The sequence below is a fragment of the Salvelinus sp. IW2-2015 genome, unplaced genomic scaffold (genome assembly GCF_002910315.2).
Source record: "Salvelinus sp. IW2-2015 unplaced genomic scaffold, ASM291031v2 Un_scaffold3295, whole genome shotgun sequence".
Classification (NCBI taxonomy): domain Eukaryota; kingdom Metazoa; phylum Chordata; class Actinopteri; order Salmoniformes; family Salmonidae; genus Salvelinus; species Salvelinus sp. IW2-2015.
Window position 1 is genome coordinate 47,125 of NW_019944579.1, and position 12,510 is coordinate 59,634.

Below are 12,510 nucleotides of genomic sequence, written 5' to 3' on the forward strand. Positions count from 1 at the left end.
CGAAGTAAGCAGCCTTTCCCTCATTTCGTGCGATCTCGATCGTTGGCCACAACTTGTTCCTTCTTTCTATGTCCTCCGGGCTGAGATGCTCGGCGAAACGCAGACCATGGCTCTGAAGGAAGGCGTTCTTCCTAGCAGCTTTCCAGACAGCATCTCTGTAGAATCTGGCAGTGAAGAGGATGACGATACCACTTGGTCTTGAATCGTTTTGCTGTTTCTTCTTGCCGAGGCGATGCACAACGTCGATGGTGTCACCAACTTTGTTCTTCTCTGCAGGCATAACTTCTTGGCAGATGCGGATAGCCTTGCGTCACACATCCTCATTCTCCACCTCGGACASTCTTTTCAACTTTAGCCACTCTCATTTTCACTTCCTTCATTTCACCACATGCAAACTCAAGTCTTTTTTAAGCATTCGATTACCGCGGTGTTTGCGCTTACCATTTTCTCAATGGCGTCAGACCTGGAGTTGATGAGTAAGGAGAGGGTAGCCACGATGTCAGTCCATATCGTTTTTTTTTTTGGAGAGTGGAGGTTTGCATGGAGTAAGCGGTAAAGAGGGGAACTCGTAATCTCCAACAGCCCTCGAAAGTGTGAGATTATCCATAGTTATGGCAGGTGTCTATAAGCACGTTCCTCTCTTGTTGATTAGCAATAGAACGGCTAGCTTCTTCCTTACTCTTTTTGTTATGTCCCGAAATAAATGATCTCATTCACAGGGAAGTTCTTAATAAAACCAATAATAGGATTGACTGGAAACTCGTTTAGTGCGCTGCTCGGTAAAAAACMTATTTTCAAGCCACCATCTTGGCCTTCTCTCTTCCGCCACACCTGCTGCTGTTTGAGTTAATTATTACAAGGGAATCAACCAGTATGCCTAAACTTGGCTATAGTCTATTAAAGCGGCAATCTGTAGTTCAAACAATAACAAAGCAACATTCCCCGTCTGATTTGGTAAACAGCTGAGGGATGGGGCTGTAGGAAATGTAACCACTCTCAAATTCATGGACAGAGCTATGGATACAAGGACCTGGCCAAGATGAAGCAAAGCAGTGCGACATAAACAACAACAACACAGAGTTACACATGGAATAAACAAATGTACAGTCATTAACGCAATAGGTAATAAAATCTATATACCGTGTGTGCAAATGAGGTAAGATTAGGGAGGTAAGGCAATAAATAGGCCATAGTGGCGAAGTAATTACAATTTAGCAATTAAACACTGGCGTGATAGATGTGCAGAAGATGAATGTGCAAGTAGAGATACTGGGGTGCAAAGGAGCCAAAYATAAATAACAATATGGGYATGAGGTAGTTGGGTGGCCTATTTACAGATGGGCTATGTACAGGTGCAATGATCGGTAAGCTGCTCTGACAGCTGATGCTTAAAGTTAGTGAGGGAGATACTAAGTCTCCAAGCTTCTGTGATTTTTGCAATTCGTTCCAGTCATTGGCAGCAGGAGAACTGGAAGGAAAGGCGGCCAAATTAGGAATAGGCTTTGGGGGTGACCAGTGAAATATACCTGCTGGAGCGCATGCTACGGGTGGGTGCTGCTATGGTGACCAGTGAGCTGAGATAAGCGGAGCTTTACCTAGCAGAGACTTATAGATGGCCTGGAGCCAGTGGGTTGGCGACGAGTATGTAGTGAGGGTCAGCCAACGAGAGCATGCAGGTCGCAGTGGTGGGTAGTATATGGGGCTTTGGTGACAAAGCGGATGGCACTGTGATAGACTACATCCAGTTTGCTGAGTAGAGTGTTGGAGGCTATTTTGTAAATGACATCGCCGAAGTCAAGGATCGGTAGGATGGTCAGTTTTACGAGGGTATGTTTGGCAGCATGAGTGAAGGATGCTTTGTTGCGAATAGGAAGCCGATTCTAGATTTAATTTTGGATTGGAGATGCTTAATGTGAGTCTGGTAGGAGAGTTTACAGTCTAACCAGACACCTAGGTATTTGTAGTTGTTCCACACATTCTAAGTCCGAACCGTCCAGAGTAGTGATGCTGGATGGGCGGGCAGGTGCGGGCAGCTTATCGGTTGAAGAGCATGCATTTAGTTTTACTTGCATTTAAGAGCAGTTGGAGGCCACGGAAGGAGAGTTGTATGGCATTGGATCTCGTCAGCAGGGTTTGTTCACATAGTGTCCAAAGAAGGGCCAGAAGTATACAGAATGGTGTCGTCTGTGTAGAGGTGGATCAGAGAATCACCAGCAGCAAGAGCAACATCATTGATATATACAGAGAAAAGAGTCGGCCCGAGAATTGAACCCTGTGGCACCACCATAGAGACTGCCAGAGGTCCAGACAACAGGCCCTCCGATTTGACACACTGATCTCTGTCTGAGAAGTATTTGGTGAACCAGGCGAGGCAYTCATTTGAGAAACCAAGGCTGTTGAGTCTGCCGATAAGAATGTGATGATTGACAGAGTCGAAAGCCTTGGCCAGGTTGATGAAGACGGCAGCACAATARTGTCTTTTATCGATGGCGGTTATGATATCGTTTAGGACCTTGAGCGTTGCTGAGGTGCACCCATGACCAGCTCGGAAACCAGATTGCGTAGCGGAGAACGTACAGTGGGATTCGAAATGGTCAGTGATCTGTTTGTTAACTTGGCTTTCGAAGACCTTAGAAAGGCAGGGTAGGATAGATATAGGTCTGTAACAGTTTGGGTCTAGAGTGTCTCCTTTGAAGAGGGGGATGAACGCGGAAGCTTTCTAATCTTTAGAGGTCTCAGACGATACGAAAGAGGTTGAACAGGCCAGTAATAGGGGTTGAACAATTTCATCTGATCATTTTAGAAAGAGAGGTTCCAGATTGTCTAGTCCAGCTGATTTTTCAGTAGGGGTCCAACTCTTTCAGAACATCAGCTATCTGGATTTTGTGTGAAGTAGAAATGGGGGAGGTTTGGGCAAGTTGCTGTGGGGGGTGCAGAGCTGTTGACCGGAATAGGGGTAGCCAGATGGAAAGCATGGCCAGCCGTAGAAAAATCCTTATTGAAATTCTCAATTATTATGGATTTATCGGTGGTGACAGTGTTTCCTAGCCTCAGTGCAGTGGGCAGCTGGGAGGAGGTGCTCTTATTCTCCATGGACTTTACAGTGTCCCAGAACTTCTTAGAGTTTGTGCTACAGGATGCAAATTTCTGTTTGCAAAAGCTAGCCTTAGCTCCCCTGACTGCCTGTGTATATTGGTTCCTAACTTCCTTGAAAAGTTGTATATCGCGGGGGCTATTCGATGCTAATGCAGTACGCCACAGGATGTTTTTGTGCTGGTCAAGGGCAGTCAGGTCTGGAGGGAACTAAGTGCTATACCTGTTCCTGGTTCTACATTTTTTGAATGGGGCATGCTTTTTTAAGATGGTGAGGAAAGCACTTTTAAAGAGCAATCGGGTATCCTCTACTGACGGAATGAGGTCAATATCCTTTCAGGATACCCGGGCCAGGTTGATTAGAAAGGCCTGCTCGCTGAAGTGTTTTATGGAGCGTTTGACAGTGATGAGGGGTGGTTGTTTGACCGCAGACCCATTACGGACGCAGGCAATGAGGCAGTGATCTCTGAGATTCTGGTTGAAGACTGCAGTGGTGTATTTAGAGGGCAGGTTGGTCAGGATGATATCTATGAGGGTGCCCATGATTACAGATTTGGGGTTGTACCTGGTAGGTTCATTAATAATTTGTGTGAGATTGAGGGCATGTAGCTGAGATTGTAGGACGGCCGGGGTGTTAAGCATGTCCCAGTTTAGGTCACCTAATAGTACGAGCTCTGAAGATAGATGGGGGACAATCAATTCACATATGGTGTCCAAGGCACAGCTAGGGGCAGATGGTGGTCTATAACAAGCCGCAATGGTGAGAGACTTGTTTCTGGAAAAGTGTATTTTTAGAAGTAGTAGCTCAAATTATTTGGGCACAGACCTGATTAGTAGAAGCTCGAATTGTTTGGGTACAGACTTGGATAGTAATACAGAAGGAACTCTGCAGGCTGTCTCTGCAGTAGATTGCAACTCCGCCGCCTTTGGCAGTTCTATCTTGTCGGAAAATGTTATAGTTAGGGATGGAAATTTCAGGACTTTTGGTGGCTTTCCTAAACCAGGATTCAGACACGGCTAGGACATCCGGGTTGGCAGAGTGTGCTAAACAGTGAATAAAACAATCTTAGGGAGGAGGCTTCTAATGTTAACATGCATGAAACCAAGGCTTTTACGGTTACAGAAATCAATAAATGACAGCGCCTGGGGAATGGGAGTGGAGCTAGGTACTGCAGGGCCTGGATTCACCTCTACATCACCAGAGGAACAGAGGAGGAGTAGGATAAGGTTACGGCTAAAGGCTATAAGAACTGGTCGTCTTGTGCGTTCGGAACAGAGTAAAAGGGACAGGTTTTTGGGRGTGGAAGAATAAGTTCAAGGCATAATGTACAGACGAGGGTATGGTAGGATGTGAATACAGTGGAGGTGAACCTAGGCATTGAGTGACGATGAGAGAGATGTTATCTGTAGAGACATCGTTTAGACCAGGTGAAGTCAATGCATGTGTTTGGAGGTGAAACAAAAGAGCTAGCTAAGGCATATTGAGCAGGGCTGGAGTCTCTACAGTGAAATATGACAATCACTAACAAAAACAGCAATGGACAAGACGTATTGACATTAGGGAGAGGCATGCGTAGCCGAGTGATCATAGGGACCAGTGGGAGGCTAGGCGAGCTGGAGAGGGGGGACGTTGCGACAGAAGAAGTCTGTTGTAGCCCCCTCGGACGGTTACGTCGGCAGACCAGTTGTGTTGGATCGGCAGGGCTCCGTGTAGTCAGTAAAAGGGTCCAGGCCAATTGGCAAAATAGATATTGTAGCCCAAGAAATTGGCTGATGGTCCTCTTCAGCTAGCCGGGGGCTGGGCCTAGCATGAGGCTAGTTCCAGGCTCACTGGTGCTTGCTTCGGGACAGAGACGTTAGCCAGGGGGTAGCCACTCGGATAGCAGCTAGCTAGCTGAGATGATCCGGTGTAAAGGTCCAGAGCTTGAGGTAGGAAACAGGAGATGTGGTAGAGAAAAAGCAGTCCGATTTGCTCTGGGTTGATATCGCGCTGTGCAGACTGGCAGGAATTGACCGGGCTGAGGCTGGCTGATGTCCGCGTTAACGGTGAAGACCGCTAGCAGTGGCTAACTGACTACTAGCTAGTAGCTAGTTTGCTGGCTAGCTTCTAATAGGGGTTCCGGTTCTAAAGTATAAAAATATCAGATCCGTACCACGTTGGGTGAGGCGGATTGCAGGAGAGTATATTGAAATTGAGGTAAAAAAATATATATACGAAGGAAAAAGGAAGGGGGAAAAAATATATATACACGGGACAAGACGAAGTCGTCTGAACTGCTACTCCATCTTGGAAGTRAGCTGTGATGGAAACAGGAAGTTTCCGTACAATTGTAGAAATGTTCGCTCGACCTGGTGGGATGTTTTTGTGTTGGTAAAATGTATTATGTGAGGAATGGAGGTGGAAARGCCTTTTATGCACAAATAGATGTGATGGTTACTATATCACTAACTCAATGTGGAGTTACGTGATGATATGCTGTGTGGTCCTCCCAGTATGACTCAGGAAATGACGCAGTTTATTAGGCAACATGGTGAAATAAATGATGAACTTCACAGGGTGGMYGATGTGCCTTATTCTGGTGACATGATGATCGCTGTTTGACTGTTCTTGATAAATATTGTTTTTTAATCCATAATAATGTCATCATGTAGACTAWCCTACCCGCGCCGTGTCTGTGAGCTGTTGGCTAGAGCGCACGTGTCCAGACCAGAGTAGACACATTTGCTATTTAGTTTGTGACAACGCTATCAGGATTTAAGCAAAAGTACATGTGGTGTGCAATATGTAATCACGCCAAGCTTTTTAAAATATCCGCTTGAAGAACTGTCACCAACCCTAACCTAGTTTATGATATGCATGTTTTTGAAGCTGTACAGTATTTGTGTACATATAAAACAAGTTAATATTTTGGGTTCTGATGAAGTATGATAGTTGAACTAAGCTCATGAGGCATCTATAAATGATGAATCAGTGAGTATTGTATCATTCATGTAAAAGTCTAGAAATGGACGTAGAAACTACAGATTGCCCTTTTTTAATGTGACTTTTCTCTCTCCTACAGGTGTCATCAGCGTCCGTGAAGAAGGACAACCTTTTATCTCCCTCAGACATCTTTATTTCCTTATAGCTGGTTAATCTCTTCTGTGATGGAGACCTAAAGTCAACCAGGAGGGATGTTCCAATCGGGGGGAGAGGGCTGACCCCCATACTCAGGGGGGTGGGTGTATGTGTATGTGTGTGTGTGTGTGTGTGTGTGTGTGAATGAGCGTGTGTTTTTGTTCATATTCATCCTGTTTTACATTAACACCAAACCCCATATCTCAGCCCCATTACACACAGCCATGCGTTCAGAGTGGTGTCGGTTGGAGACTGAGAGACAGAGAGTCCAGGGTACAAGGAAGAAACGGTGAGACCAGGGACAGAGATGTGTAAGGGAGAGACCAGGGGACAGAGTCGGTGAGACCAGGGGACAGAGACGGTGAGACCAGGGGACAGAGTCGGTGAGACCAGGCGACGGGAGAGACAGAGAGACCAGGGTACAGGGAAGAGGTGAATTGTTGTGGAGTCATCAGGAGGGGACAGAGTGGTGTCGGTTGGAGACAGAGAGACCAGGGGAGAGACAGGGAGACCAGGGGAGAGACAGAGAGACCAGGGGAGAGACAGGGAGACCAGGGGAGAGACAGGGAGACCAGGGGAGAGACAGGGAGACCAGGGGAGAGACAGGGAGACCAGGGTACAGGAAATAGGTGAATCGTTGTGTAGTCATCAGAAGGGGACAGAGTGGTGTTTCCTACTCTGGTGGTATCAGACAGACGGCCCTTTGTAGCTGAGCATGGTGCTTGCAACGATAGTGGGTTCGATTCCCGGGTCCACCCGTATATAAAATGTATGCATGCATAACTGTAAGTCTCTTCGGATAAAAGCGTTTGCTAAATGGCATTTGTTCTTCTATCACAGACAAACAGTAGCACCATCTAATCATGTGTCTCTGTAGCTTTCTATTCTCAGTAGAAAAGCCTTTCATTTACAGGCTGATGGGACACGTTAGGCAAATCACTTCTTTCAGCTCACTTGTTCCAGCTTGTGTGAGTGTGTGTGTGAGTGTGTGTGAGTGTGTGTGAGTGTGTGTGTGTTTATTCCCCCCTGCCCTGGGTTACTCATCCCTCTCTCCCTGAGGAGAATGGCCCTTCCTTTTCTCTAATTCTACAAACTCTAAAACTCTACAACTATATTAAGAATCTAGAACTTCATCTAAAAACTTGATCTAGAGGCCATATCTAGACTCTATAACCCATATAGACTCTATAACCTGTATATCTAGACTATACAACCTGTATATCTAGACTCTAACCCGTATAGACTCTATAACCTGTATATCTATACTCTGCAACCCGTATAGACTATAACCTGTATATCTAGACTCTCTAATCCGTATATCTAGACTCTCTAATCCATATATCTAGACTCTCTAATCCGTATATCTAGACTCTCTAACCTGTATATCTAGACTCTCTAACCCGTATATATAGACTCTCTAACCCGTATATGATATAGATCTTCTAATCCCGCTAATATATAGACTCTCTAACCGTAATATAGCCTCATAACTGCTCTACTAATATAGACTTCTAACCCGTATAAGCTAGACTCTATAACCCGTATATTAAGACTCGACCTAACCCGTATATCTACGACTCTCTAACCCGTAATCTAGACTCTCTAACCCGTATATCTATAGAATCTCTAACTCCCGTATATATAACTCTCTAACCCATATATATCTAGACTCTCTAACCCGTATATATAGACTCTCTAACCGTATAGTCTAGACTCTACTAACCCGTATTATCTAGACTCTATAACCCGTATATCTAGACTCTATAACCGTATATCTAGAACTCTCTAACCCGTATATCTAACTCTCTAACCCGTATATCTAGACTCTCTAACCGTATATATAGACTCTCTAACCCATATATATAGACTCTCTAACCCGTTATATATAGACTCTAACCCGTATATATAGACTCTCTAACCCGTATATATAGACTCTAACCCGTATATCTAGACTCTCTAACCGTATATATAGACTCTCTAACCCGTATTTAGACTCTATAACCGTTATTAGCTGTCAACCGGTCTGTAAATGGACACCCTGGTTCAGCTCCAGAACAGCCCGTTCCTCATGGGTCTCTGTCGGAACGGAGCTCCAGCAGACCTGCAGTACGACAATTCTTCAGGGTACACATGAGACCTTAATATACACCTGGTGCACACCTTACACACACACATACACGATGTACATTTATATCACACACCATGCACACGTTAGACACATCCTGCAGTATGGCAATCCTCAGGTACACCTTAAGACGGGTTAAAGAAGGATGTTTAAGTCCTTGAGACAGTTGAGACATGGATTGTGTATGGTCCATTCAGAGGGAGAATGGCAAGACACAAGATTTAATTCTTTAACCTCAGCGCAATAAAGACGGGGTCAGAAGATCTTAATATAAGAAAAAAACAAAAAAAAGGGTATTAGAGGTGCCAGCTGCTGGGTTTTTCACACTCAACGTTTTCCCGTGTGCTACAAGAATGGTCCCCTGTGGAACGCTTTCGACACGTGTAGACTCCATGCCACAACAATTGAGGCTGTTTCTGAGGAAGGGGTGCACTCAATATATTAATGAATATTAGGAAGGTGTCCTTAATGTTTGGTATAGCAGATACTACCACACACCTTAAACTTAACCTATACGCGGTATATCACACACAAACTTACACCTGATACGCATATACATATATAATTTGAGATTCTTCAGAGTAGCCACCTTTGCCTTGATGACAGCTTTGCACACTCTTGGCACTCTCAACCAGCTTCATGAGGTAGTCACCTGGAATGCATTTCAATTAACAGGTGGCCAAGTTAAAGTACATTGTGGAATGTCGTTCCTCTTCAGCCATGAGATGTGTTGTGACAAGGTAGGGTGGTATACAGAAGATGCCCTATTTGGTAAAATACCAAGTCCATATTATGGCAAGAACAGCTCAAATAAGCAAAGAAACGACAGTCCATCATTACTTAAGACTGAAGATCAGTCAATACGCAAAATGTCAAGAATTTGAAAGTTTCTTCAAGTGAAGTTCCAAAAACCATCAAGCGCTATGATGAAACTGGCTCACATGAGAGGACCGCCACAGGAAAGGAAGACCAGAGTTACTCTGCTGCAGAGATAAGTTCACTGGCCTTCATGGTCGAAATGCTGCAAGAAACCACGACTAAAGGACACCAATATGATGAAGAAACTTGATTGGTCTCAATCGCTGTGTCTTTTGTGAGACACAGAGTAGGTGAACGGATGATCTCCGCATGTGTGGTTCCCACTGTTGAAGCATGGAGGAGGAGTGTGGGGGTGCTTTGCTGGTGACACTATCTGTGATTTATTTTAGAATTCAAGGAACACTTAACCAGCATGGCACCCAGCATTCTGCAGCAATACGCCATCCCATCTGGTTTGAGCTTAGTGGGACTATCATTTGTTTTTCAACAGGACAACTGACCCAACACACCTCCAGGCTGTGTAAAGGTTATTTGACCAAGAAGGAGAGTGATGGAGTGCTGCATCAGATGACCTGCCTGCCACAATCACCCGACCTCAACCCAATTGAGGTGGTGTGGGATGAGTTGGACCCGCAGAGTGAAGGAAAGCAGCAAACAAGTGCTTCAGCATATGTGGGAACTCCTCAAGACTGTTGGGAAACATTCCAGGTGAAGCTGGTTGAGAGAATGCCAAGAGTGAGCAAAGCTGTCATCAAGGCAAAGGTGGCTATTTGAAGAAGGTCAAATATTAAAATATATTTTTGATTTGTTTAACACTTTTTTGGTACTACGATATTCCATGTGTGTTATTTCATAGTTTTGATGTCTTTCACTATTATTCTACAATGTAGAAAATAGTAAAAATAAAGAAAAACCCTTGAATGAGTAGGTATCCAAACTTTTGACTGGTACAAACACTTTACACACACTACCTCAAAGTTGTACACATTAAAGCATTTTGCTCTCTGAGTATTGTTAGAAAATAGAATAATAGAATAATGTTGATTATTAATAAACATTGTAAAGTTATGTTTATTTTCCCTCAGAACTGTTCCGTATCTCCACCTTCGCCCGGTTTCCGTCATTGGGGGAACGGAGCGCAGCCTGGCGAGGGCGAGGTGTTCTATACTGGTGTTGGAGACAGGGTGCAGTGTTTCAGGTGGGTGGTGGTTCTATACTGGTGTTGAGACAGGTGCAGTGTTTCAGGTGGTGTGTTTATACTGTGTTGGAGACAGGGTGCAGTGTTCAGGTGGTGATGGTTCTATACTGGTGTTGGAGACAGGGTGCAGTGTTTCAGGTGGGTGATGTTCTATACTGGTGTTGGAGACAGGGTGCAGTGTTTCAGGTGGTGTGATGTTCTATAGCTGGTTGTTGGAGACAGGGTGCAGTGTTTCAGGTGGGTGGTGGTTCTATACTGGTGTTGGAGACAGGGTGCAGGAAGTTACAGAAAGCTAAACAAGCAACCACACAAACTGAAATTGGATACATTGTCAACGCAGCTTTCAATTAGAAAAACTTAGCTAAAAACTTTAAATTGTTCATAGTGTATCCAATATAGATTCAATAGAAAACAGCTTAAACAAACGGAAATGCAGCTACTTTGCTGGCTGCAAAGGTTGTGACTGTGTTAGCCATAGTAGTTGGCTAGCTAGCAGGACAGAACATGCCAGCGAGCATGGAACCTGGAACATGTATAACAAACTGGGTCGCCGTCTAAATGTAACCTAACCATAACGACTGGTACTGTAAATGTAGACTCTAACATAACGCTGGTCTGTAAATGTAGACCTAACCCAAAAACTCGTAATATTAACCTAACACTTAACGACTGAGTCCCAAATGTGACCTAACCTAACGACCTGGGTCCGTAAGATGTAGACCTAACCCTAACGACGGTCTGTAATATAGACCTACACCAACGACTGGCCCGTAAATGATAAGACCCTAACCCTAACGACTGGGTCGTAAATATAGACCTAATAAACTTCGTATAAGACCTAACCAAGACTGGTCCGTAAATATAGAACCTAACCCTAACGAACTGGGCCCTGTAATATAGACCTAACCCTAAACGACTGGTCCGTAAATATAGACCTAAACCACTAACACTGGGTCGTAAAATAGACCTAACCTAAGACTGTCCGTAAATATAGACCTAAACCCTATACGACTGGGTCGTAAATGTAGCCTAAACCCTAACGACTGGGCCGTAATATATAGACCTAACCCTACGCGACTGGGCCCGTAAAATATAGACCTACACCTAAACGACTGGCCGTAAATATAGACCTAACCCTAACGACGGGCCGTATATATAGACCTAACCCTAACAATGGCGAAATATAGACCTAACCCTAAGACGGGCCCGAAATATAGACCTAACCCAACGACTGGGTCCGTAAATAATAACCATACACCAATAACCACCTAAACTGGCCGTAAATATAGACCTAAACCCTACAGACTGGGTCTGTAAATATAGACCTAACGCCATAACGACTGCGGTCTGTAAATATAGACCTAACCCTACGACTGCTCCGTAAATAGAGACCTTAACGCCTAACGACTGGGTCGTAAACTTAGATCCTAAACCTAAGCACTGGGTCTCGAAAATATTAGCACTAACCCTAAGACTGGGTCTGTAAAATGTAGACCGTAACCCTAACGACTGGGTCGTAAATGTAGACCTAACCCTAACGACTGGGTCCGGTAAATGTAGACCTACACAAACTACGACTGGGTCCGTAAATGTGACCACCTAACCCTAAAGACTGGGTCCGTAAATGTAACCATACCTAACGACGTCTAAGAGACCTAAACATCACGACGAGGGTCGGTATAATATAGACCCCCTAACGACTGGGTCTGTAAATGTAGACCTAACCCTAACGACTGTCTGTAAATTAGACCTAACCATAACAACTGGGTCGGTAATATAGACCTAACACTAACGACTGGGTCTGAAATATAGACCTAACACTAACGACTGGGGCTGTAAATATAGACCTTAACCTAAACGACTGGGCTCAGTAAATATAGACCTAACTAACGACGGCGTTAATAATAGACCCTAACACTAACGACTGGTCTGTACAATTAGATAACCTAAATCGGCCCGTAATAGACCTAACACTAACGACTGGGTCTGTAATATAGACCTAAACCTAACGACTGGTCTAAATATAGACCTAACACCTAACGACTGGGTCGTAAATATAGACTCCTAACACTACGACTGCGGTCTGTAAATATAGACTAACCCTAACGACTGGGTCGTAAATAATAGACCTAACCCTAACGACTGGTCCGTAAATAA

At 44.4% G+C, this 12,510-nt stretch overlaps 1 protein-coding gene across 1 annotated transcript in view; it reads left to right on the forward strand.

Annotated features, from left to right (window-relative positions):
* The window catches only part of LOC112075627 (putative inhibitor of apoptosis), a 71,911-nt gene that overhangs the window by 9,584 nt on the left and 49,817 nt on the right, over window positions 1-12,510 (forward strand). Inside the window, 5 exon segments of the mRNA XM_070440985.1 lie at window positions 6,156-7,425; window positions 8,231-8,330; window positions 10,237-10,282; window positions 10,285-10,312; window positions 10,444-10,491. Of these exon segments, the coding sequence (XP_070297086.1) occupies window positions 8,241-8,330; window positions 10,237-10,282; window positions 10,285-10,312; window positions 10,444-10,491 (212 nt within the window). The 5' untranslated portion in view covers window positions 6,156-7,425; window positions 8,231-8,240.